Here is a 26,073-nt window from a genome sequence, read left to right on the forward strand (position 1 = left end):
GAACGGGAAAAAAGACAAATGTACACAAACGTGGACCAACACAGTGGAAGCAAAGAGATGGAAGATCAGGGAGGCGGTTCCGTGGACCACCTCTCGATGGTGGGGGTTATACTTGTTCGGATTCTGCCGCTGTCCTCTACCTTAAGCCAGCTCCCCAGGTCCATCAAGGTATGTTGCACAGTTAGAGACTTTAATGGTGGTCCTTCCAAGACTCTCTAAGTCGCTTTTTAATATTAAGACAGTAAGAAAAGAAGATGAAGAAGTATTAGATCTAGAGATTGGAAAAAAAAGTTAACAAACATGATTATCAAAAAAAGGACCAATGAATTTTCATTCTCGAATTAATTCTTTTTCATGATTATGGGATTCATAAAAATTGGAAATTTCCTCGCAAATTTGTTTTCAATTTATCGTCTTTCTATTTTTGGATTCGATTTTTTACGTTTTTTTACGTTTTTTTTTAGAATACAGTTCTATATACGATTTTCTTCAATTAAAATTTTTCTTTTAAACTATTTGAAAATATACTAAATATATTGACAATCACCTAATAATTATTTGAAAATTAATAAATACGTTGATAAATAATTATTTTATTTGGTAATAGCAAATTACTAATTGAATAAATATTGTTAATTGATAATTTAATAAACATAAATGTAATTTATTAAATGAATTGTTTAAAATATATTTATAAGAAAACATTCGGTTGAATTGTTTAACTGACGAATGTAACGAAGAGTAAGAATTAGACGAATTATTGAAATTAATTTCTTTTAATATAATTAAATTGGGGAAAATTGAAGATACATTTAAAATTCCTAAACGAATGTTTGCTTCAATTATTTGTGTTACGTTTATTAAATGAGCATAAGTCTATGATATATAGACATTGGACAGAAGCAGCTACACCCACGTCTAAATTAAATCCGGACTAGACCTGAGAATCGTATATTTCATTTCTTACCGACAAGCGCATTAAACTAGTCTCTTGGTCGCAGCCTAATTTCGCGAGAACGCATAAATTCTGACAGATGCTGCAGTCAATTTTGTTGCAAAAAATTTTTAATTCCTTTAGAATTCAATGCGTGGAAAAAGAAAAATTAGATATATTTTCTTAGAAATGGAAGTATTTTGAATTATATAATTATATTATTTAGACTTAGAAAAAAGATTTTATTGATTTAAAAAAATCTTTGCTTTAATTTGTTTTTTCGTTGATTCAAAGAGAATATATTTGATCAGGGAAAATTTATTTGATTAAAAACAATTTATTTGATTTAAAAACAATTTAATTGTTTAAAAAAAATTTTCCTTTTTAAATTAAAGAATTAATTCTTTAAAAGAAATTTTTTCATCGATATAAATCAGTTAAAAATTTCTTTGATTTAAAGAATAATTTTTTTAGATTCAACGAAAATTTGTTTGAATCAAGGAAAAGTTTTTTTAAATCAAAGAAATTTTGTTTGAATCAAAAATATTCTTTTGTTTTAAAGAAAAATTTATTTTGATTGAAACAAAACGAATCTAAAAAACTTATTTCTTTAAATTAACAAAACTTTTTTTCTGGGTGTATAGATATAATCAGAGTTGCCGCACAGATCAGGGAAAAATCAGGGAATATTATCTAAAGTACTGTAAAAATATTAAGTTTTTAGAATTGATAAGAAAATTTTAGATTTTTTGGTAGTAAGTAAGTAAAGTGTTTTTGAAGAGCACAAAAATAATGAAGGTAAATGCCATAAAAGAGAAGAAAAAATGTTGAATTATAAGAAATTCGGTTTTTCGAATTTTTGAAAAATTTTGATAATTTTAGATTTTTTACCAAAAGGTGGAGACTTTTAATTAAGTAAAGTGTTTTTGAAGAGCACAAAAATAATGAAGCTAAATGCCATAAAAGAGAAGAAAAAATGTTGAATTTTAAGAAATTCGGTTTTTCGAATTTTTGAAAAATTTTGATAATTTTAGATTTTTTACCAAAAGGTGGAGACTTTTAAATAAGTAAAGTGTTTTTGAAGAGCACAAAAATAATAAAGCTAAATGCCATAAAAGAGAAGAAAAAATGTTGAATTTTAAGAAATTCGGTTTTTTGAATTTTTGATAAATTTTGATAATTTTAAATTTTTTACCAAAGGGTGAAGATTATTAAATAAGTAAAGTGTTTTTGAAGAGCACAAAAATAATAAAGCTAAATGCCATAAAAGAGAAGAAAAAATGTTGAATTTTAAGAAATTCGGTTTTTCGAATTTTTGATAATTTTTAATAATTTTAGATTTTTTACCAAAGGGTGGAGACTATTAACAGGGTGTTTAACGGTCAGGGAAGTCAGGAAATGTCAGAGAATTTCATTGAAAGTCAGGGAAATTTCTAAAAATTTATACAAAAATTAAATTTTTTGTGAATAAAAAAATTTTTTAATAGAACAGAACTTAGAAGATTTTTATTATCGTTTGTTTCTATCATTAGATATTAATTTATTGTTAAATATGTCAGTTACCATATTTTTGTCCCAAGAAAGCAGAGTAATTCTAGAATAATTTTTATAGAGTGAATCGCAGAATATTCTTTAGAGTCAGGGAAAAAAATCAAATTTTTTTGGCAATCCTGATAATAATATCTAAACGAGATATTATTAATTTAAATAGATTAATATAAAATAATTCTAATTTAATTATAAAAAAAAAATTCTTAAAAGGACAAAAATAAGTAAATCACCACTGAACAATGTGTTTTTAAAAGACATTCTCAAAACTAATGGTAATTTTTATTATTTGAGGGTTTGGAATATGTTCTTTTAAAAATAATTGATAATGCCTGGAATGAGTATGCCCTTAGGTTTAACAAAAGTTCTAGTAAATACGAAATGAAATCTTGCGTATATGAGTGAGGGGGTTCTTTGATCCTCCACAAAAGCCGCCACACGGCATTGACCGTGGTATATGTATGGTGCACTGTCTTTGCTAGCTCACTCATTCATTAAATTTGTTGTATGTATAATTAGGAGCACGCGTGAACAAATTCTGTCTTAGTTCGCAAAGTTCATCAAATATATATAGAAATTCCGAATCACACTTACATTGTCACTTTTTTCAATGACGATCTGTTTCACTATTTAATTAATTACAATATTCACGTATACTAAACATCGAATTGTTTCGTGTATTTAAAATACTTGCGGTTGATTGATGGATTAATCAATCAAAATAATTACTAGATCCCTTTTCTCTCTCTATATATATGAGGCGCAAGTATACAATGTGAGGAATTCGATTGCAAATCACTTTGACTGATTTCTGTTTTCACGTTTCTCAATGCTTTAGCAGTAATTCCATTATCTTTCCATAGGTGCAGCAGCAAATTCAAATTTAGCCGACGGCGAACAATAATATTGATTTCAAGGCGGAATTTCGTTCTTGTTGAGGTAAACATCCCGAGGCGCACGTGGTGCCAACATGTGCATTTTTGTTTTAAGGTTGTCTTGCTCTATATTAGGTTTGCATTTATTTTTTTAATTTTCTTCCTAAAATCAAACTGAAATTCGTAGAGTTTTTCCAATTATGATTGAATACTTTTGTTAAAATTTCTTTCATTCAGGTCTCGAGTAGAACGACTTTTTGTATTTTTTCCGATTTTCAAAAAAGGTCAGTCAGCTCTTCGATTTATTTTCCAAAGTTTTAAAAAATTCTTCCGAAAATTCAATTATCTTTATAAATAATAAAATACTTTGCCAAATTTTAATTATTTTCATAAATAAAAAATTATCCGCAATAATTCAATTATTTTCCAAAATTTAAATAAATTTCTTCCCAAAAGTCCATTAGTTTCGTAAATAACAAAATCCTCATCAGGAATTCAATTATTTTCCAAAATTCCAAAATAAAATTCTTCCCAAAAGTTCAACTATCTTTATAAATAATAAAATACTTTGCCAAATTTCAATTATTTTCGAAAATTGAAATAAAGTTCTTCCCAGAAGTTCAATTATCTTCATAAAATAAAAAATTTCTTCTTAGTTTAAATTTTAGAAAATAATTGAATATTTAATGGATTATAATACGGATTTTTAGAAATAATTGTATTTTTTAAATGCTTTCAAATCAAAATCTTTTAAATTTTAAATTTTTCATACTTTTAACTAACAATTCTGTAGAATTAATTTTTTTGAAAAAGTTTAATTGAATTTTTTAAAAAATTTATATTTAATTGAAGATTTTCCTAATAATCGAAATTTCGTTAAATTGAATAGTAAACAAATGAATTTGAAATTTCTAAAATAATTTTTTCAATAACTATTAGAACATTTTTTTGAGTATCTAACCATTTTTAGAGTGAATCAGGAATATTCTTTAGGTTCAGAAAAAAAGACAAAATTTTGTCTGGAAATCAGGGAAAAACAAAATTAAATGTTTGTGTCAACTCTGAAAATGCTGAGACTTGCTAATATAAATTTTTCTAAATTTGACTTGAATTATTTTGATCGACATTCTTCTATTTTTAACCCTTTGAGAATCTTATTACTTTCAGGTATAACAAGAACATTCTTTTCCTTTTTTGCTAACTCATCCATAACTTTCTTGTCTCTTAAAATTCATTATCGATTACTTTTAATATTTATAGTAATAATATATAGTCAATTTCCAATTACAAACTCTGGAAAATTGCAATTAGTTAATTCTCTTGAAGGAATTTCATTTAAAATTATTTTTTGCAGAAGAAAGTATAACATTTTTAAAATAAACGGTACTTTTAATAAAGACTCTTTGAAAATAGAAGTAGACTATTCTTCTTAACAATCATATTTATAAAGATCAAAAAATTTTCTGAAAACTGGAAAATGTATGAAAAAGTTCGTTTATCCCTTGTTGGAAAAGAAAAAAATATAGTGTGAGAATTTCAAGGAATAAAAAGAAAGTTATATGTGACCTATTTGAATGTCTGGAGGGCACTTTCGAAAGATTGAACGTATAAGAATTTTGATCTGCGTCTGGATGATATAGAGGATGATGGGGAGAGAGTCAATAAAATAATGATTCCGGTAATTCTTGAGGTCGAAGTACTGTCGGATACTTGAAAGGTTTAGAATAGGACGTCAGGCCATTGCGGGGTCGGGTGCAGGGGTATTCGACACATGTAAGGTCCCCCCAGGAGGTGGGCCCCTTCGACTGGGACCCCCAAGGGAGTCCACAAGCTTTGGAACATTCTGCATCGTCACTCGGCCACAGACGTCGAAACGCGTTGAAGCTAGTGATACCAAGTGGATGAAAAACCCCTTTCTCATCCATATGTAATTCCAACAATTTATTTTATTTGCACATTTCAATCGTCATTGCAGTTTAATATTAGTTTAGGCTATCATTCCTCGATTTTTCAAAATTTTCCCTTTCTTTTTTTCATTCGAGCTTTTTTCTTTTTTGTTTCATTTGCGATATAAGAATACTTTTTTTCTTGCTAATTTTCAATGAAGATAATTATAAGGAAAAAAAATTTTTGCTTTGTTTTGTTTTCTTCTATAATTATCGCACTTTTGTTCTAGAAGGTAATCAAAATTTTAGATAATCATCCGATCTTCCTTTAGTTCAAAATTATTAATATTTTTATATTATAAATAGCAGGCTTCGCACTCATCACTATTTTTTACTTTTTCTACGATTGCTATATTATTTGGATACTTTTCTTAGATTTGTGCCACTAAAAGCTTCATTTTATTCTGAAGAATCATAAATTCTGTAATTAATTATTCAATTATTTGCAATGTCTACTATTTTATTAAAATTTATTTAAAAACATTTTTAATAAAATTCTTCGCAAAAATTCAATTATTTTGAACAAATTATTCCTCGAATAAATTTAATTATTTTTCCAAAAATAGTAAAATTTATTGGAAGAATTCATTTATTTCTTATACAATTTTAATAAAATTTTTTTAAATAATCCGATTATTTTTAAAAATTTTAATAAAATTCTTCAAAAGAATTTATTTTAAAAATTTTTAATAAAATTTTTCTCTGAAATTCAATTATTTTCACAAATAATAGAAAACTTTGCGGACAATAAACTATTTTCAATAGCTATACTATTTTATTAAAGTTTCTCGAAACATTTGAATTATTTAGACAAATTTTGACAGAATTTTAGAAAAGAAATCATTTATTTTTATTAATTTTAATATAATTTTTCTATATGAATTTAATTATTTTCAATATAATTTTTTAAAAATTTAATTAGAATTCTCTATGAGAATTCAATTTCAGAAATCTTCAATTGTTCTATAAATTATTTATTCTTGTATTTTAATAATTGAATTCTCAAAGAATTTGCTAATAAGAATTGATTTAAATATAAATTTAACTTAAAGTTTTAGAAAAAATTTGAATATTAGAAGGGTTATCGTGAATCGTTTTGAATAATTTAATTTAGAAATTCCGAAAAAAAATAGGTATTTGAATGTGCTTAAAAGTTTTTGATGATAGTTGAATTCCCGAAAATAATTTTAAAGAATTGAAAAAATTGGAAATTTTGTCTTGAAATAAATTTTACATTTTAAAGAATTTTATTTTTTGCCTTTTAACATTTATTTTAAAATAGAATCGCATTGTTAAAGAATTCAAACTAAAAATTTGGAAAATAATTGAATTTTAGAAAAATTTAGAATTGAATTTAAGCGGATAAGAAAAACAGTTTATATTTTTTACGAAATCAGAAAAAAGTCTGAGAAAAACATAATCTTGTGAATCGACTAAAACGAATTTATTTAATAGTCAAATTTAATATTTCGGTAGCTAATTTTTTTCTACTTCTTTTCAATCTTAAATCTACTTCTTGCTGCTTTTTTAAACATAATTATCAAGTGTAAAGCCTGAAATAGTTATAAATAGTTTTATATTAATATTTTTGAGCTTTATGAGTTTTTTTTGTGGATCAGTTTCATATAGAGTTAGTATTTAAGACTCATTAAATTAAATACGTATCCCAAATGAGATATTTATTTTTAACTGTATTTATTAACGTTATTTAAAAAAAACCCAAAATTTTGTTAATCCGTATCTCGATATCTAGATTTTAATTAATTTTTATTACTATTTCGATCGAGTTATGGTGTTGTGCAACAAATGCTTTCGGAATTTACCTTTAACTCATGTATGTGTCATAACAGTTGTTGATGATCATCGTGAATATGAGATCGATGACCGATCAAAAAAGATAAAACTTTAAATTCTCCGCTTTCTTTTTTAATGCACTTATGAATCAAGTACAATATTAAACAATAATGAAACAATTTCTTAACAAAAAAAAACCGGGGTTAATATTGTGTAAAATTATATTTGAGAATAATAATTAAAATATTATAAATTAAACATGTTTTTAATATTTTTCTGTCGTAGAAAATATGCAAAATTGCAAAGAAGCAAATATTAAAATAAAAACATCTCTCTAGACTCAGGAAGCAGAAGATTATAGAAGTGTCTGAAAAATAAACTTTTCTAAGCAACTCAAGTAAAAAAAAAAGAGTACACACACTAGGTGCACATGACGTCATAATTATTGGCCACGAGTCGACCAATAACAGATGAAGTGTAGGTGGGAGCAAAGGGTTATAAAGGGAAACGGGATTAAATATAAAATTCAATGTTCGAGGGAGAGAGAGAGAGAGAAAGATAAACGATGGGAGGAGCAAGAAATTGTCGGATTGGTTCTCCACCTCTCATAAGTGTATCGTTGCTATGGAAACTCTCTTCAGCTGATGAGAGACATGACCAAAATAAATTATATCCTAAGTACTGCGTGTGCAAGTGAGACAAAAATTTTCGAAAAAAAATACTGATAACGAAAATGTGTAGTAGTTTTTTTTTATTAGGTACGAAGAAACAATTTTTTTTTTGGGTAATTTAGTTCCATAAAAAGGGACAAGTTACATAACTTGTCGCTTTTTATGTTTCGTTTCGAAGAATTTGCTGGAGTCGTAAAAATTGTGTTATATTATTTAGTTCATAAAATCATTAATTGAAAAATATTCCTATTTTTTTAAAATTCGAATTTTTTAGAAAAATTTTTGTGAATTTAATTCAAGGTTTGTTGATAAAAAGAAATATTCCGAATATCGATTCAACTTAATTAAAAGTTTAATATTTAGAACGGAGTTATTTTTCTTAAATATGAAATTATCTTTTTTGAATTTAACTATTTCTGTAAAAAAGGGAGTAGTTTTTTTTAAATTGAAATTTGGGTCAAAGAAATGAATTGTAATTTGGAATATTCTTCTGGAAAATTGGAATATTCTATTTGAAACTGAAACGTCTGCTTGAAAAATGCAAATATTATTTATAAAAATTGAATATTTTGTTTACAATTAAAAATCGATTTAAATTTTAATATTTCATTCAAAATTTAATATTCGATTTGAAGTTGAATATTCCACTTAAAATTTAATATTAGATTGAAAATTAAATATTCCATTCGAAATTTAATATTTGATTTAAAATATCCCATTCAGAATTGCATTTTTGATTTAAAATTGAATATTCTATTCCAAATTGTATTTTCGATTTAAAATTTAATATACAATTCAAAATTTAATATTTGATTTAAAATTGAATATTCCATTTAAAATCAAATATTTGATTTAAAATTGAATATTCTAGTAAAAATTAAATGTTCGATTTAAAATATTCCTATCAAAATTGTATTTTTGATTTAATATATTTAATATTTAAATTTAAAATTTAATATTTGATTTAAAATTGAATATTCCATTTAAAATCAAATATTTGATTTAAAATTGAATATTCTAGTAAAAATTAAATGTTCGATTTAAAATATTCCTATCAAAATTGTATTTTTGATTTAATATATTTAATATTTAAATTCAAAATTTAATATTTGATTTAAAATTAAATATTCCATTTAAAATTCAATATTTGATTTAAAATTGAATATTCTAGTAAAAATTAAATGTTCGATTTATAATATTCCTATCAAAATTGTATTTTTGATTTAAAATTGAATACTCCATTCGAAATGTAATATTCGACTTAAAATATTCCACTCAGAATTGTATTTTTAATTTAAAATTTAATATTCAATTTAAAAATGTATTTTTGATTTAAAATTCAATAGTATACCATTAAAAATTGAATATTTTATTTAAAATTGAATATTCCATTTAAAATGGAATATTTTGGTTTAAAATTGAATATTTGATTTAAAATTGAATATTCCAGTAAAAATTGAATGTTCGATTTAAAATATTCCTTTCAAAATTGTATTTTTGATTTAAAATTGAATATTCCATTTAAAACTGTATTTTCGATTTAAAATTAAGAAATTCTCTACGAAAACAAAATATTCTTTTGAATAATGATAATGAATATTCTGTTTTCGAAATTGAAGTATTTCTCTCGATTGAAATTCTGTAATTCGAAATATTCTTCTTAAAATTTGAATTCGTTGTTTAAATTAAATATTCTTCCTAACAAAAAAAATAAAAAAATATTCTTCTTAATAATGTATCTTAACATTTAAATAGGATTGTTAATTAGCCACAACTCCGTAAGCGAAAGTGAAGGAATTTTTTTTTGAAAATAGCAGTTTATAATTTTTTTTATGAACTCCAGCATCCCCTTTGAAGAATTTCTCTATCGCATTTATCTCCTTCTTTTAAACGATTTTTTATAATGTTTTCTCGTTCTCGATGCTTCTCCATCGCACTCATTTCTATATGGTCCTGGAAGCAACAAGTGTTAACAGCAGGCGTTCGCTCCGCCTTCAAATGGATAGTCGCGTGGTGGAAACTGCCCTGAGGCAATGCAACCACCTCACTTCTGCGCTAAACGTGTCGCACACCAGAAACTCATCGGTACCAGTTTCACATTTTGACGTTTCTCGCATTGACTTCCGTATACAACACACACAATATTGTCGTGTGTCGCGTCACGAGATTCTTTTTTATTTTCTCTTCTAATTCTAATCCCTCTTTAGTTTTATTCTTCGTTATAATTTGATTCTAAATTTTTCTACAATTCATAAACTATACTCGAAAATTATATTTCAAATTCTCTACTTGTCTCGTTTTGAATTCTTCTGTAAAAAGTCTATATAGGCTTTTTTTTATAGTATAGAAAAAGTTATTTTCTGAAAAAATTGTTTATGAGGTGAAATTGTGATATTCGTGAAAGTGAAATAAAAATTCGGAAAATAGGAGAAATTTGACGAGAGAAAAATGGAACAGTTTTGATGGAGAATATATAGAGTGTTTTAACAATTGTTTCCTAAACATTTCTGACGATAATAATAACAACAATAATGCAGATAAGATATTCGCTGTTTATTTCTGTGTTTTTGCGTCAGCCACAATTACAAGTGTTTTGTCTTAATCAGTCAAATTAATTAAACCTGACAGTTTACGTGTGAGAAGCCAAAGAGTAAAGATCATCAGCATCCCAGCTGGTTTGATTTGTGCGCTTTTTTTATAAATTGTTCAAGATTGCGTACACTCCATGACCTATTCCAGTTTCCAGGAAGAATATATTCTAATCTCTCTCTCTCACTGTGCATAAAATTTCAATACTAAACAATAAAATTAATTGACTTTACATGAAACATGAACGAAATTATGACTGATAATTCCAATTTGTCAAATCAGGTTTCAACGGGTGGAAAATATTCTTATTCGTGTACATCAGCGAGAAGACGATTGAACGATATGATGGAGGATAGTGATACTGGATTTCGTCGTCCAATGACAAAACGAAGAGGAAATCAAATTGATAATTTATTAAATAAGGGAGAGATTTCTTATCATCATCATCATCATCACAGTAATTTGAAAAGGAATTCAACCGATGAGGAAGAATCGTATGACATGAACCACGTGGATGGTGGTGATGCTTCTTTTGCCACGTGCGTCAAGAGAAAACACAATGACATTTCAGATGAGATTCCATCGGGTGCCGAAGATGCTTATTCTTGTGTGAAGAGAAAAATGAATGACATATTGTCCGATGGAAATAATTCATCTTTAAATAATGGAACGGAAGCTGCATTCCGATGTCCGGCGTTGAAGAAAAAAATGAACGAAATCATTGAGGAATCTGCTGCTATTCTCTCATTGGATTCAGAAACATTTTCAAATTCTTCAAATAAAAGGAATGGCGATGCATCGTTAATTGATTCAAGCGAAATTGAAGTTGCCTATCGTTATGCAACGGCGAAGAGAAAAAATATTGAGGGCGAATCTTCGTGTAATATTATCTCAACGGGCATTAATATTGTGAAGAACAATAATTCGAGCAGTAAAAATAATAATTCACCAATTGGACCAAATGGTGAAGGAATCAGCGCCGCCGTCGCCAAAGTTCTCAAGGGTTACGATTGGAACCTCGTGCCAACTGCTACCAAGTAAATTATTGTCTTTCTTATTCTTTTTTTTTCTTGCAAATTAATATTATCGCAAGAATCATAGAGTCGTTTCCGGTTTGAAATCACGAAAAAGAGGAATTTTATTCCAATTTTGTTTGTTCTTCATTTCTGTTTTGAAGAATAAAACAACAATTTTCAAATTGTGAATAAACAAATTAAAAAAAAGTGTTGATAATAATGATAATAGTAATAATAGTAGTAATAATAATAATATTTTATAAACCTCTTTTTTAAAAGTGGAAAACGAAAAATAACGTTTGTGAAAAAGTATATAAAAATAGAGTTTTTAATTTTAGCCCCCAGACAAAGTCGATATCGCTATATTCCTATTTAATTACAATAAAAAAATAGGACACCTTAAAGATATCTGTTTGTTTGATATCTTGTAATTATAAAGACATTAAAAAATAATTAACCTCATTTAGTGATCAATTACAACTATTATCGTTTAATAAGAACTATAACCGATTTGGAAAAATCGTATTTTTCTTCCTTTTTAATACTATAAAAAAAGTGTTTCACGAAATATTAAAATTTTTCGAATTCTCTTGATGCTTAAATTATTCAATGACAAGAATTAATTTCAATATTTTATTATTATTTAGGTACTATTTTTATTATTACTATAATAATTATTTGTTATTATTATTATTAATAATTATCAAAAATTATTATTATTAATTATTGTGAGCATAAATAGGAAATAGAAAAAATTTCTTCTTCGAAAATTGTTTCGTTTTTCCAAAAATTTATCTTTTTTCCTCGATATCAATAAATAACTCGGAAATTGAGTTGAAAAGGAAAAGAAAAGCGAATGCAAAAATGACAGTCGTTGCGTAAATATATTCGTTACGGTAAATTAGCGAAACGTTAAATGCAAACGTTAAAGAATAAGATTTTTTTTCAAAAGGTACAGTCCTGTAAAGTTGCACGTGGAAATGTTTAGGTTGGTGGGGCAAAGAAAGAAAGAAAAAAAAATCCTTCTTGGAGACAAGGGAGATGAGACGAAATGCATAGTAGTAGCTTAACAAAAAAAAAAAAAAAAACAAGAAAAAAATTCGTAACGCTAACTCAATTATGACGCACTCGTTTCCCCAGCCTGGGAAAGACCTGCGGAAAAAATGTCCTTGGTTACCAATTAACGCAAATTAGCTAATTAATACCCGATCGCTTGCAAAGTCTTATTTTTATGAAGGGTGGTTGCTTCAAGGCGTGGCAAATGCCGTGGGAAAAAAAGGATTTATTTTCCCCTAAAAAGTATTATTTGCGGGTAAAAATTGAAAAAAGAAATTGCGAAAAATGAATTGCGCTGTTTCTTTTCATTTCTTTTTTGTGCGGGATTTGAAATTGCAATCAATTGCGCCATCGATATTGATGATTTGATAAATCGGGACACTCGCTTTTAATGATGCAATAACCATATATTACTCACTTTAAAATGGCCGAGCTGTGATCTGGTATTTCTATCTAATTGCCTTAGTTTGACCAATATGTGTCGACACACAAAACGTTTAAAACGTTAATAACGATTAAAAACCATTTTAATAAATGGGAAAACCAAAACGTTTAGAAGAAAAAAATCTGATTTATTTATTAATATTCTTTATTTTGCAATAGCGAAAAACGAAACAATTTGTAATATTTTTACTTTTTTTCTATTTACAATATTTATTTGATATTGTTTATATTTTATTTGTGCATTAATTTATTACTAGCAAATATTATACGCCAACGTGCGAAACACGGTATTCGATTTATTTTTATTATGTAAATTACAAAATTTTTTAGTCTCAAATATCAACTTCAATTTATGAATACTTTCGGATTCAAAATTTAAAAACAATTATAAACTAATTAACTAATTAATTTTTTATTATCAAAAATTTTAATGAAATTCTTGGAAATGTTTCACTTATTTTCAATATAATTATAATAAAATTATTGAAGAGAACTAAATTATTTTCAAAAATTTTAATAAAATTCTTCAAAACAAATTAAATATTATTATAAATACAAGTTTAATTGAATTCCTGAATTCAATTATTATCGAAAATCTTAATAAAATTCTTCAAAATAATTCAATATTATTTGCAAAATTTTGTTAACCATTTTTATGAGATTTCAATTATTTTTAATACAATTTAATTAAATTCCTACAGAGAATTTTATTGTTTTCAATACAATTTTAATTAAATTCTTCAAAAGAATAATTATTTTTAAAAACTTTAATAAATTTCTTTGCTCGAATTCAGTTATTTTTAATAACATTTCAATAAAATTTCTTAAAAATTCAATACAATTTTAATTAAATATTTTTCGAAAGAGTTATTTTTAAAAATTTTAATAAAATTCTACGAAGCAATTCAATTATTCTCAGAAATTTTGATAAAATTCTTTAAAAGGATTCAATTAATTTGACAAATAAAAATATTCTTCCAGGAATTCAATTATTTTTAAAAATTTTAATAAAATTCTCCGAAACAATTCAATTACTTTCAGAAATTTTGATAAAATTCTTTAGATGAATTTAATTAATTTGACAAATAAATATATTCTTCCAGAAATTCGATTATTTGTAAAAATTTTATTAAAATTCTTTCAAAGAAATTGAGTTTTTTTTCAAAAATAAAAAAAAAATTTCTTGATGAATTCAATACTTTTTAAAAATTTTACCGAAATACTTTTCAAGAATTCAATTATTTTCATAAATAACAAAATTCAGTGGAAGAATTATTCTTCCAATGAATTTTATTATTTATAAAAATAATTGAATTATCGAGAGAATATAATTATTTTCATATAAAATTTCTTCAGAGATATTTAATTATGTTCGATACAATTTCAATAAAATTTTTTGAAAGATATCAATTACTTTAAAAATTTCAATAAAATTTTTTATAAGAATTTAATTATATATTTTTAATGATATTTTAATCATGAAATATTACCCGAAAGAATTTAATTATTTTCAAAAATTTTAATAAAATTCTTCGAATTATTCACTGTTTTTCAAAAATTTTAATTAAATTCTCCGAAACTATTCAAGTTTTGCCAAAAATAATAATTGAATTATTTCAGATTCAATTATTTTAAATAATATACAATTTTAATTAAATTTCTCGAAAAAATTTAATTATTTTAAAAAATTTCAATAAAATTCTATATGAAAGCAATAACAAAAAAAGTAGGAAACAAATTAGTGAACAAAAACAATTGTTTTTGTTCACTAATTTGTTTCCTACTTTTTTTGTTATTTTTATATTATTTATTTATTTTTTTATTGTTTGCAATATTTATTTTCTATTCATTAATTCTTATCTGAATATTGGTGAATTATTTATTTACTAGCATAAAGTAGCATACATAGAGATTAAAAAAAGAAAATTATCAGGATATTTTCGTGTTGATTTAAAGATTAATCGACAAATTATTATTATTTGAAGAATGACAGTTTAGACACCTAAATTAACACCGACGGGAAACGAGGTTCAGTGAAAATCTCACAGGCCATCGCACACTATCCGGCATTTCTTATCAGTGCCACTTATACCCCTCACTTAAATAGAGGGTTATCAAAGGGCTTGTATGTGAAAAGGGTACAAACCAATGTTTAAATTGTAAAAAAAAAACCGATACGATAAAAGTCAATGAATTTTATTCTCGTACAACTTAAATTTCATGGGAATTGTTCAATTTTCAAATATGCAAATAAAATCATTTTTATCCTTATGTAAACTATAGTACTAGACAATTGACTGCTTCACTTCATTATTGAATGATAAACGAAAATAAATATTGAACTTGATTTTTCGTTTCATTGTTTTAGTTTTTAAACTGGGCTACAAAACTAAATTGGAAAAAAAATTCCACATAGATGTTAATGAATTTTTATCTTCTCTTCTTATTGGGAAATTATTGCTTATTTTCCATGTAGAATTAGAAAAATGATCCTAAAGTTCTGAATGTTCAAATGAATGAAATTAAATTTTAATTGCAATCATTTTGAGTCAAAAGGGGATTTTAAAAAAAAATTAATTATAAAGTTTCTAAATGTAAAATTAATGGCTGCAATTTTTATTGTAATGAAATAGTAATTTATTCAAATAGTTTCAATTAAAAATATTTGGTTCATTTGAACTTGTGGATCGCTTGGGAAAAAAAATTGTGACTAGAAATTAATTTATGGTTTATAGAGAAAGAGATTGAATAATTTTTGAAGAACTCTTGATGCGGGAGAAAAAAAAGGTTAGACGTCAATTTTTGTATCTTAGAAGCAAAAGTTTTATGAAGTCATCAGCTAGAAAAGAAAGGAATATGTCCGTTTGTCCATCAAATGTAAAATGTATAGTGTTTATTTTAAGACCGTGCGGGCTTTTGCTACGGCTGGGAGGGTAGCAGCCACCACAACTTTGAAACGGATACATCTCGACTTTTAAGAGAACGTATTATTTTTTGCCAGTCACCGTGGTTGTCTCTCTTGAGAATTGACGAGAACCCTCCTTTTTTTTCAACCCTTTTCGCCCATTTTTCTTCCTGGTTTTACATATATACATTTATATGTTTCTCTAATTGAGACTTTTAAAAGTCTCGACAAGAGGTAAAAATTTCCACGAGGTGATAATTTTGACTTTTAGCTTCAGTTCATTTTCTTGGAAATACTTTCTCTTTTTCTTGGGGATAATTTAAAAATATTCTTATCCAATTTTGAGAATAATTAAAATGACATTTTTAGTGCGACTAATTTTTTTTTTATTTTGCGACAATTTTTGTTTTTTTTTGTTTGTGAAAAATACTTTTTTTGTGAAAAATACTTTTTTTAAGAAAAATACTTTTTCCAATGAAGATAATTTTTTTTCAATTGCAGGGGTTCCGGTGATAAAAGAGCGACTCACATAAAAAGGCCGATGAACGCTTTTATGGTTTGGGCGCAAGCTGCAAGGAGAAAACTCGCTGATCAATATCCTCAACTTCATAATGCGGAATTGTCGAAAACTCTTGGAAAACTTTGGCGGTGAGTCAATTTTCGAAAAATTTGAAACACTTCTACAAAGGAAATTTGATAAATTTGAAAAAAAGCTCTTGCGATAGAAATAAATCCGATTTTTAAAGAAGGTAATTTAGAAAATTGTTGCCAAAGGAGAAATTTGGGAAAAGGAAGAAAAGAAAAAAGTTTTTTTAAAGAAGGTAATTTTTCGTGAGGCCGCGCTTCTGCGAAAGAGATGTTTCTTGTTGATAAGAAATTTTTTTTTCGGCGCTAATTCGGTAAAATCGTATGCGTTTGTGCAAAGATGAAAAAGTAGGGGAAAAAAACAAATCTCGTTATATATATATGTATTCCCTTAGGAAGACATCGTTTCGATATAATTAAACGGGACCACGTGTCTTTAATCAGGGTTACCAAGTACCGATCAGATAAGGTGGATTCTCTCACAGATGTGTGTATACGCCATGAAACTAAGAACCAACCATGAGTACGAAGATCATCATGATTATCGTAAATTTATACCAAGTGTCCGCCTCTTCATTTCTGTGAATGTAAACTTCCCATTTTTTTTTATTTTTCCTCTTTTTTTTTATATTTTGGTCCGTTATTACCCGGTTCTTGGATCAAAATTACTATTTTCTTTTCAATATCAATAGATTTTGTCTATAATTATAAATTTGACACATATTCTCTAAATGACTCTTAAATTGAACTAATTAATAATCAGTTAAACAATCAAGATTATTTTTTATATTGTAAAATGTAGGTCAAAGGCGAAAAATCAGTGAGAATTTAATTTGTTTACTTAATGAGAATATAATTTAGAATCGTGGAAATTGGGTCAAATTAAAATTAGTGAAATGTTTTGCATTAAATGTTTCGTGATTGAAATTAGTGTATTAATTGACAATGTAGTTTACAATTGATTAACTGTTATTAATTGATAGTAAATAATTAGATATTTCTAATTTAAATAATTATTTTATCCAAAATTATTTTATTCAAAATATTTTATTCATAATTAGCAAATTTTACGAGTGAAACAAATATTTTCATTTATTACAATTTAATTATTTTTCCCAAATTTTGATAAAATTCTACCAAAGAATTCAATTATTTTCAAATATTTTAATCAAATTCTTCGAAACAAATCGATTATTATCTAAAGTTTTGAAAAAATTATTCTCAAAAATTCAATTATTTTGATACAATAAGAATTTTGCTGGAATTTAAATCTTTTCAGTACAAATACAATAGATTTTCTCGAGAGAATTCAAGTACTTTTAAAAATTTTCTTCGCGCAATTCAATTATTTCATAAATAATAAAATTCGTTCTTAGAATTCAATTATTTTTATAAATATTTAAATTCTCCACGGGAATTAAATTATTTTTAATACAATTTTATTAAAATTTCTCGAAAACAGTCAATTATTTAAAAAACTTTTGAGAAAATTATTTAAAAAGAATTCAATTATTGTCACAAATAAAAAAAATTGTAAGAATTCACTCATTTTCAAAAATACTGGAATTTTGTCTTAGGAATTCAAATATTTTTAATACAATTTTAATTAAATTCCTTGGAAGAATTCAATTATTTTCGAAAATTTTAATGAAAAAGTTAAAAAAATCGATTATTTTTCTAATTTTGTTGAAATTCTTAGATTGAATTCAAGTGTTTTTAAAAAATTGTATAAAATACTTTATAAGAATTCAATTGTTTTTAAAACAATTTTAATTAAATTCCTTGAAAGAATTCAATTATTTTCAAAAAGTTCGTTAGAATTCTTTGACAAAATTCAAGTATTTTCTATTCTATTTTAATTTTTATTCAATTTCTTGAAAGCATTGAATTATTTTTAAAAAATTTGTTAAAATTCTGTAAAAATAATTAAATTATTATGAATTTAGATAACTTTTTTTTAATAGAATTCAATTATTATTACAATTAAAAAAAAATTTGTAGAATTCAATTATTTTCAAACATTTTATTAGAATTTTTAGAAACAATTCAAATATTTTTCAATTTAATTTTAATTAAATTCCTCGAAAAAATTTAGTTATTTTCAAAAAGGTCATTAGAATTCTTAGAAACGATTCAAGTATTTTCAATACAATTTTAGTTAAATTGCTGAAAAGAATTCAATTATTTTCAAAAATTTTAATAAAATTCTTTAAAATAATTCAATTATGTTCAATACAATTTTAATGAAATTTTTTGAAATAATACAGTATTTTTCAACAAGTCAAATAGAATTCTATGCAATAATTAAATTACTTTATATGCATGTACAAAAATTAATTTTCTAATTTTAATAATTTGTAGTTGCATTGCAAATTGCATAACAATTTTTTTTGAGAAAAGAATTATATAAATTTGTAATTAAATTGATAATATAGTTCCGTTTCCTGACTGATACTAACGAGACTTCATTTGCCCCAAATAGTCATCAGAGAATCCACCGACATGAACCCCTGCTGGGAATCGTTTTATAATTCGAATGATCGTGATCCACCGGTCGAACAATCGCGAATCATGTACTACATTGCCTAATAGGGTTTTTTTTCCTTTACAATGATCTGCGATCTACAATATCTTCGGTAAAGTTACTTAATGTCGATTTATTTCGCGAATTGTTTGAAATTTCAGATCACAAGTATTCTGCTAAATTAATATAAATTTTCTAAATTAAAAAAATGTTTACCTGTTTTTTTTTCTACTTTGGAATATATTTGTATTTTTGTGCGAAAGTAAATGTTTTTTTTAATCAGCAACTTTAACACTTTTTCAAATACATAGCTTGAAATCAAATTAACACCTCTCTGATGTAAACACGAACGAAATTTGAATAAAATGACGTAAAGATTTTTTTTTCTTGGAGGTGAATGAACGAGGAGTGATTTTTCTCTCAAGCCATATTTTAGAGAATGATTTCATTTATGATTGCGGATATTTTTGAATTAATTTTCAACTCGCACAATTTTTTCAATCCTGAATTTAAATAATTTGAAATATTTGTAATTTTTTATTAGAATTTTAATTTTTAATTTTTAATTTTTAGTTTTTAATTTTTAATTTTTAATTATTAATTTAAATGTTAATTTTCATGTTTAATTATTAATTAAAATGTTAATTTAAATTTAAAATTTTTAATTTTTAAATTAAAATAAAATTCTAGTCGATTGAAAAAATAATAAACGGAAATTAATTTAAAAAAGAAACTAAAAATGAATCATTGGGTCATCTTGAGTTATTGACCCCGCACATTGAATAAAAAAAATAATAAAAATAAAAAAACTTGTAAAAAAGAAAGATTTTATTGACTTGCTTCGCGATGCTGAACAAGCAGAGATCGCATTTCGTTCTGTAACTGTTAGTGAAACAAATAATACAGTCATCTTTCCTAATGATCATCGCTCCCCACTGTAGGTATTAACTTTTGATGAATAATTCGCTTTTGCAATCTATCGAAATCAATAAGTAGATTGTAATAATAATAAATCTTTCATATTTAATTTTTTTTCTTACCAAAAAAAAGCAGTCCGAAAATTCGCTCACCTTATCTATCAGTAGGTATATGAATTTGATAAAAAAAATCCAGGTGTGGTGTACATCTAAAATAAATCTCACTTCATCCTTAAATGGGACAGATGATCATATCTCGAAAGATACTATGTGGTTGTTTATCAAAAAAGCTAGATAACTTAGTCCATTCTTGGCGCGTGCTAGCAGCTGCAATCCCGTTTCTGATATAGAGATAAAGAAAGAAAATTACAATGTGACCCTTGTCTTTGTCAGGTGAATTTTTCTTAACCTGTGTGTATAGATTTTCAAAACTAGAAAAAATCAATTTTCCCTCGAAGAAAATTGTTTGATAATTTGTTACAAAAAAAAAATTCTCTAAATTGAAAAAAGGAATACAAATTGGCAGGAAATAATTCTGCGCTGAGATTGTATAATACGAGTGTCATTGCCAAAGTTGTAAAAAGTGTGTGTATACAGAAAGGTCGTTTCACCGTGTGAACTAGACTATTCAGCGAAAGAATGTGTAACATCTGATATGATACAAATAACCAAGCTGATAGGGTGGCACATCTAAATTAGCTGACCCTGTGATGCATCTGGCGAGCAAAAAGTAAGACAACTGTTATCGCGCAAAGCCCACGAAAGAGAGCAAAAAAAAAAAAAAAAAAACAAAAAAAACTCAGACAAAGTCCATTGACCAGATGGGCTTTCTTTGTCGTATGACACGACACACATTAAATCTTGAAACTCTCTCGCATGACACTTCCCTCAAAATATTCTCCCCCTCGACGAAAAATCTCAAGTTCTTCTTTTTTTCGTTCCATGTCAGTGTCAAATAGCATTTCTTTCGATAAGATGCGAAAATCCTTCAGTTTATCTACAAAAAAAAAAATTTCAATAGAAGACTTTTTTTAGAATTCAAATTTTTCGTGAGAAATACAAATTTTTAAAAACAAAAATCAGAGATTCAGAAGTAAATCTAGAATCTGTCAGATTGTAAAATAAAGGAGAAAAAAGTAAAAAAGGAAAAAAAAGTGAAAAAGTAAGGAAGTGAAGAAGTAAAAAAGTAAGAAGTGAAGTAAAGGAAAAAAGTAAAAGATAAAGAAAAGTAAAACATTGATTTAATAAATAAAATAACAATTGTTGGTTCTTTTTGTTTTCAGAGTCCTGACGGACATTGACAAGAGGCCCTTCATCGAGGAAGCCGATCGATTGCGTGTGATTCACAAGCGTCAGCATCCGGACTACAAGTATCAACCCCGACGGAGAAAACAGAATGGGCCCGGTGGTCGGGAAAATTCTCCCACAAGGAATCAAGCGAATGTGACTTTTAGTGTCGCAAAGTCGATGAAACAAGAAAACATTAATGCCAGGAGTGTGAAGTGTCCGAATTCGCCTCAGAATTGTGTCAGTTCGTCTCCTCCCACGACTCCTTCTCAAGGACTGTCTCAAATGTCACCACCGACCCCTCCAACAACTCCGGGTCAACATTATATTAATCAAGTAAGTTTTTCTTTTTTTTTGCCTCACTCTTTTATAATTTAGGAAGTTTTTTTAACGATTTAAATAAATTATTTAGAACTAGTAAATATTTTCCGCGACATGTTTTGATAATTTCAAATTCAAAATTTTTTAAAATCCACTAATTACCTAATAATTATTATTATTCATTATTTTCAAAAATTTCATGAAATTCTTCAAAACAATTTAAGTATTTTCAATTTAATTCAAATTTCACGAAAGAATTCAAATATTTTCAAAAATTTGGACAAAATTCTTTATAAATAGCAATAGTATTCTCTTAATCTGAATTATAAAAATGTTAACTAATTAAAACAAAAGAGATATGAAATTTCTAAATTAATTTTCTAATTCTATATAAAACAAGGCATTAAAGTTAATAAAATCCAATTTTTCGTATAAAATAAATAACCTTAACCGTTTTTTGCACTAATAAAATTTACTTTTTCCACAATTAATTTCTGTTACTATTTAATCTTTGAAACAATAAATTAGAACTTCATTAATTTAAAAATTAAAAAATATTAAAGAAAAATTATCAAAAAATGTTGAAATCAAAAATACAAACAAAAACAATTAACTTCAAACTGCGAACAGACATCCGGAATGCGATTAATAATATAGATTATTAAATTTAATTGAATGGAAATTATATTAGTTCATATTAATTGACAGTGGATTAAATTATTCCATGTTATTAATTGAGAGTGGATTAAATTATTTCTTGTTATTAATTAACAGTAGATTAAATTATTTCTTTTTATTAATTGACAGTTGATCAAATTATTCCATACTATTAATTGACAGTGGATTAAATTATTCAATTATATTGAGCGTAATAAATTTAACTTTACTGATATTAATTTTCTTGAATCAGTAAAGTTTAGTTTTTGATATTAATTTTTGTATTTCTGCGCTTAGGGGCATCAGCATCAACCAAACAATGCTCTTTATCATCAAGAAGTCTCAACTCCATCCGCGGATTCACCACAAGGTGATCTGAGATATCTTGATTTATCGGTGGAAGATGGACAACTCAGTAGTTTGAGTTCCCTAGGAGGAGGGAATCTGGGTATTCCTTTCAATCTTCAAGAATGCGAGGTCGAAAGTAATGAATTGGATCAGTATCTTTCTCCGTCAGTACAAAATCTTCATCAGTACAATTCCATGCCACCCACCACATCATCTCAATGGCCTCTCAACAGGTAAGAAATTTTGGTTCATTTCCAAATTGTTATTAGATTAATTGAATTTTTTTATTTAAATTTTAGTAATGGGGGCATGGTTGCCACAAGTCAGGGATTTTTAATTAAAAGTACTGGAAAAAATTAAATTTTTAGAACTTATAGGAATAAATCTAATACAAACCCTTCAATTTTTTCGATTTCTGATAATAATTTTTTTTAAATAACTTAATTCAGGGTTCCTATACAGAATCTGAAAACCATGGAAATCATGGAAATGGTATGGGATTTTTAAAAGTTTATAAATTTTTCCAGTTTTCCATATTTTCTCTTGAATAGAAATTCAATTAGAAATTTTAAAATGTAATATATATTATACGACGTAAAAATTAAATTTAAAATTCCATTGGAATTTCCTAAAAATTTGACCTGGTATGGAATTTTAAATTCGGATTTCGGTAGGAACTCTGATTGTTGAATTTTAAAAAAGTCGGGTTTTTGAATTTTTGATAATTTTTAATAAATTTAAATTTTTTACCAAAGGGTTGAGATTATTAAATAAGTAAAGTATTTTTTAAGAGCACAAAAATATTGAAGCTGAATGCCATAAAAGAGAAGAAAAAATGTTGAATTTTAAAAAAGTCGGGTTTTTGAATTTTTGATAATTTTTAATAAATTTAAATTTTTTACCAAAGGGTTGAGATTATTAAATAAGTAAAGTGTTTTTGAAGAGCACAAAAATAATAAAGCTAAATGCCATAAAAGAGAAGAAAAAATATTGAATTTTAAGAAAGTCGGGTTTTTGGATTTTTGATAATTTTTAATAAATTTAAATTTTTTACCAAAGGGTTGAGATTATTAAATAAGTAAAGTATTTTTTAAGAGCACAAAAATATTGAAGCTGAATATAAGAAGAAAAAATATTGAATTTTAAAAAAATCGGTTTTTCGAATTTTTGATAATTTTTAATAATATTAAATTTTTAACCAAAGGGGGGAGACTATTAAATAAGTATTAAATAGCGTGAATTTTTAGAAATAATTGAATTTTGAAAAGGGTTAAAATTGAAATCTTTGAAAATTTGAATTTATAGTTACAATATTCTTATGAAAGAAGTTATTGGTGTTCTTTAGGGTCAAGGAAAAAGTAAAATTTTGTCTGGAAATCAGGGAAAAATAAAATTAAAATTTTGTGGAAATTATTCAATAAATGTATAATAATATTTAAATTTTATTTATTTGTTATTCTTTTTATATTATTATTTTTATTTATTTATTAATTTATTATTCACTAGATTATTTTGATGTAGTATAAGTCGATGCATATTGAGAAAGTTTGTTTCTTATTTTTTTAAGGTTCGAGGAAGATTTGGAGAAACCAAATAAGCGCTATTATCCAGATTCATCCGTTTCTGAAGTGTACTGGGAAGACAAATCGCAGGAGATGAGATATCATGATCTTCAGCCACCACTACCGTCTGTTCAGTATGTACCAACTCAACATCATCCACATACAACAACTCAAGTGGGTCATCCACATGTTTCTAATCCTTATTCCCAGTATCATCGTTTTGTGCCCAGTATCGAAAATTGGCCTAATTCCAATTTCCTTTAAAAAAAAAATTAGCTAAAGTCCCCCCACCATTTTTTTTCCTCCCGGACGGAAAAAACGTCGAATGTTATTTTACTATTTTTACAAAAATTACTCTATTTAATTAATGTTGTGTCGTCTTGAAAAATCAATTTTTAATTACTTCTTTTCGAAATAATTATTTATTTTTCAAATCGATTCTAAAATGTTTCTCCATTATTTTCAAGTTGAGAATAATTGAAAATTAATATTTTTCGAAACAAATTTCGATAATTCGATTACAAAGTAAGATTTTTTTAATTCAAGATCGGAGATTATTTACAAAAGAATTGATTAAAAATTGATTAAATATTTAGTAGTTAGTGTTTCTTCAATTTGTTTTGGAGAAATTAAAATATTTTTTGGAAATTTTATAACGACGTTTTTAAAATTAACAGTTGTTTTTAAAACACTGCTTAATAAAAAATGTTTCCGAAATGAAAAAAATTCGGAGCACTTGAACGATTTATAATTGAAGACGTTCTATGTTGACGATAACAATTTTATAATGAAGACAAAGAGTGGGAGTTGAAGAGATAGCCAAATACGATGTAATTAATGGTTAATTACAGTGATTATAATTAAATATAAGTACCGCGCGTGTCATTTTGGTGCGCAATTATTATAAACTATATATATACAGTACCGTCCGAAATTGTCAGTCCACCCATTTTCAAAGGAATGACACAAATTTTTTAACATAAAATTCATGAAAAGTAAAATTTTTTTTGGTTTATATTTTGAAAGACGATAAAATTTTGAAAAGAATAAGACCTTACAGAAGTCATTTGGCCAAAATTTGTAGAAGATATTCTTAAAAATCGTCATTTTCAATGTTTTACAAAAATTTGAATAACTTCTAAAATAATGAACGCTTTTTAATAATCTTAGGCTTATTTTAAAGACCATTTTCTACAGAATAAGAATTACTTATAGGCATTAACCTGTAATTTTTAACTTGGAATAAGCATGACGTCAAAGTTGGACAAAAAAATTCAAAAAATTTGAAATAATATTATTAAAAGAAAAATAATTTTTGAAATTCAAACATATATTTTTATTAAATTTTCTTGAAAAATCTACACCATATCATGTTTTATATATGTTCTAGAATAGTTTTTAGTACAAAAAATTGATTTCAAATTTTTCCAATTTTTTTGTCTAATTTTGACGTCATGCTTATTCCAAGTTAAAAATGACAGGTTAATGCCTATAAGTAATTCTTATTCCGTAGAAAAAGACATTTAAAATAAGCCTAAGATTATTAAAAAGCGTTCATTATTTTAGAAGTTATTTAAATTTTTGTAAAACATTGAAAATGACGATTTTTAAGAATATCTTCTACAAATTTTGGCCAAATGACTTCTGTAAGGTCTTATTCTTTTCAAAATTTTATCGTCTTTCAAAATATAAACCAAAAAAAATTTTAGTTTTCATGAATTTTATGTTAAAAAATTTTTGTCATTCCTTTAAAAATGGGTGGACTGACAATTGCGGACGGTACTGTAAATTTTATTAAGTTTTATAACTAAATATATGCATTAATTTTGCATAAGTATAATAGGATATAGAGTATACGTTTATTAGAAATTATTATGGAATTTGTACGTGTGAGAAATGCCGAAGTATAAGAGGCAGAAAAAAAAACCTATGAGACTCCATGACATCATTCCATGACAGCAGATCATTCCAAAGCGGACGATTTCAGAACAAACAAATACCGCTTCGATATGTGCCTGATCTAATAGTATAAACTTGAACTGCATAAACTGCATTCAATGTTTATTATACACGTTTAATTTAACTTGTGCGCTG

The 26,073-nt window shown here is 25.8% G+C and overlaps 1 protein-coding gene across 2 annotated transcripts; it reads left to right on the plus strand.

Moving 5' to 3' along the window:
* Nucleotides 1-17: 17 nt before the first annotated feature.
* Nucleotides 18-25,003, plus strand: LOC122500983 (transcription factor Sox-10-like). 2 transcript variants are annotated; one of them, XM_043610172.1, is made up of 6 exons: nt 18-168; nt 10,640-11,394; nt 16,280-16,426; nt 21,088-21,427; nt 22,367-22,650; nt 23,985-25,003. In XM_043610172.1, the coding sequence occupies exons 1-6, from the start codon at nt 19-21 to the stop codon at nt 24,241-24,243; spliced, it is 1,935 nt and encodes a 644-aa protein (XP_043466107.1). In that variant the 5' UTR covers nt 18; the 3' UTR covers nt 24,244-25,003. The 2 variants fall into 2 exon arrangements, with proteins under 2 accessions (XP_043466107.1, XP_043466108.1); XM_043610173.1 differs by having other exon boundaries at nt 16,298-16,426.
* The last annotated feature ends 1,070 nt before the right edge of the window (nt 25,004-26,073 follow it).

This window comes from Leptopilina heterotoma, unplaced genomic scaffold (assembly GCF_015476425.1).
Source record: "Leptopilina heterotoma isolate Lh14 unplaced genomic scaffold, ASM1547642v1 Lhet_197, whole genome shotgun sequence".
NCBI lineage: Eukaryota > Metazoa > Arthropoda > Insecta > Hymenoptera > Figitidae > Leptopilina > Leptopilina heterotoma.

Bases quoted from the DNA above. Each gene is read 5' to 3' on its own strand.
- LOC122500983 (XM_043610172.1), top strand. From the start codon at position 19: ATGTACACAAACGTGGACCAACACAGTGGAAGCAAAGAGATGGAAGAT. The intron at 169-10,639 runs GTATGTTGCACA...TTGTCAAATCAG, and splicing joins AGCTCCCCAGGTCCATCAAG to GTTTCAACGGGTGGAAAATA. The intron at 11,395-16,279 runs GTAAATTATTGT...TTTCAATTGCAG, and splicing joins CTCGTGCCAACTGCTACCAA to GGGTTCCGGTGATAAAAGAG.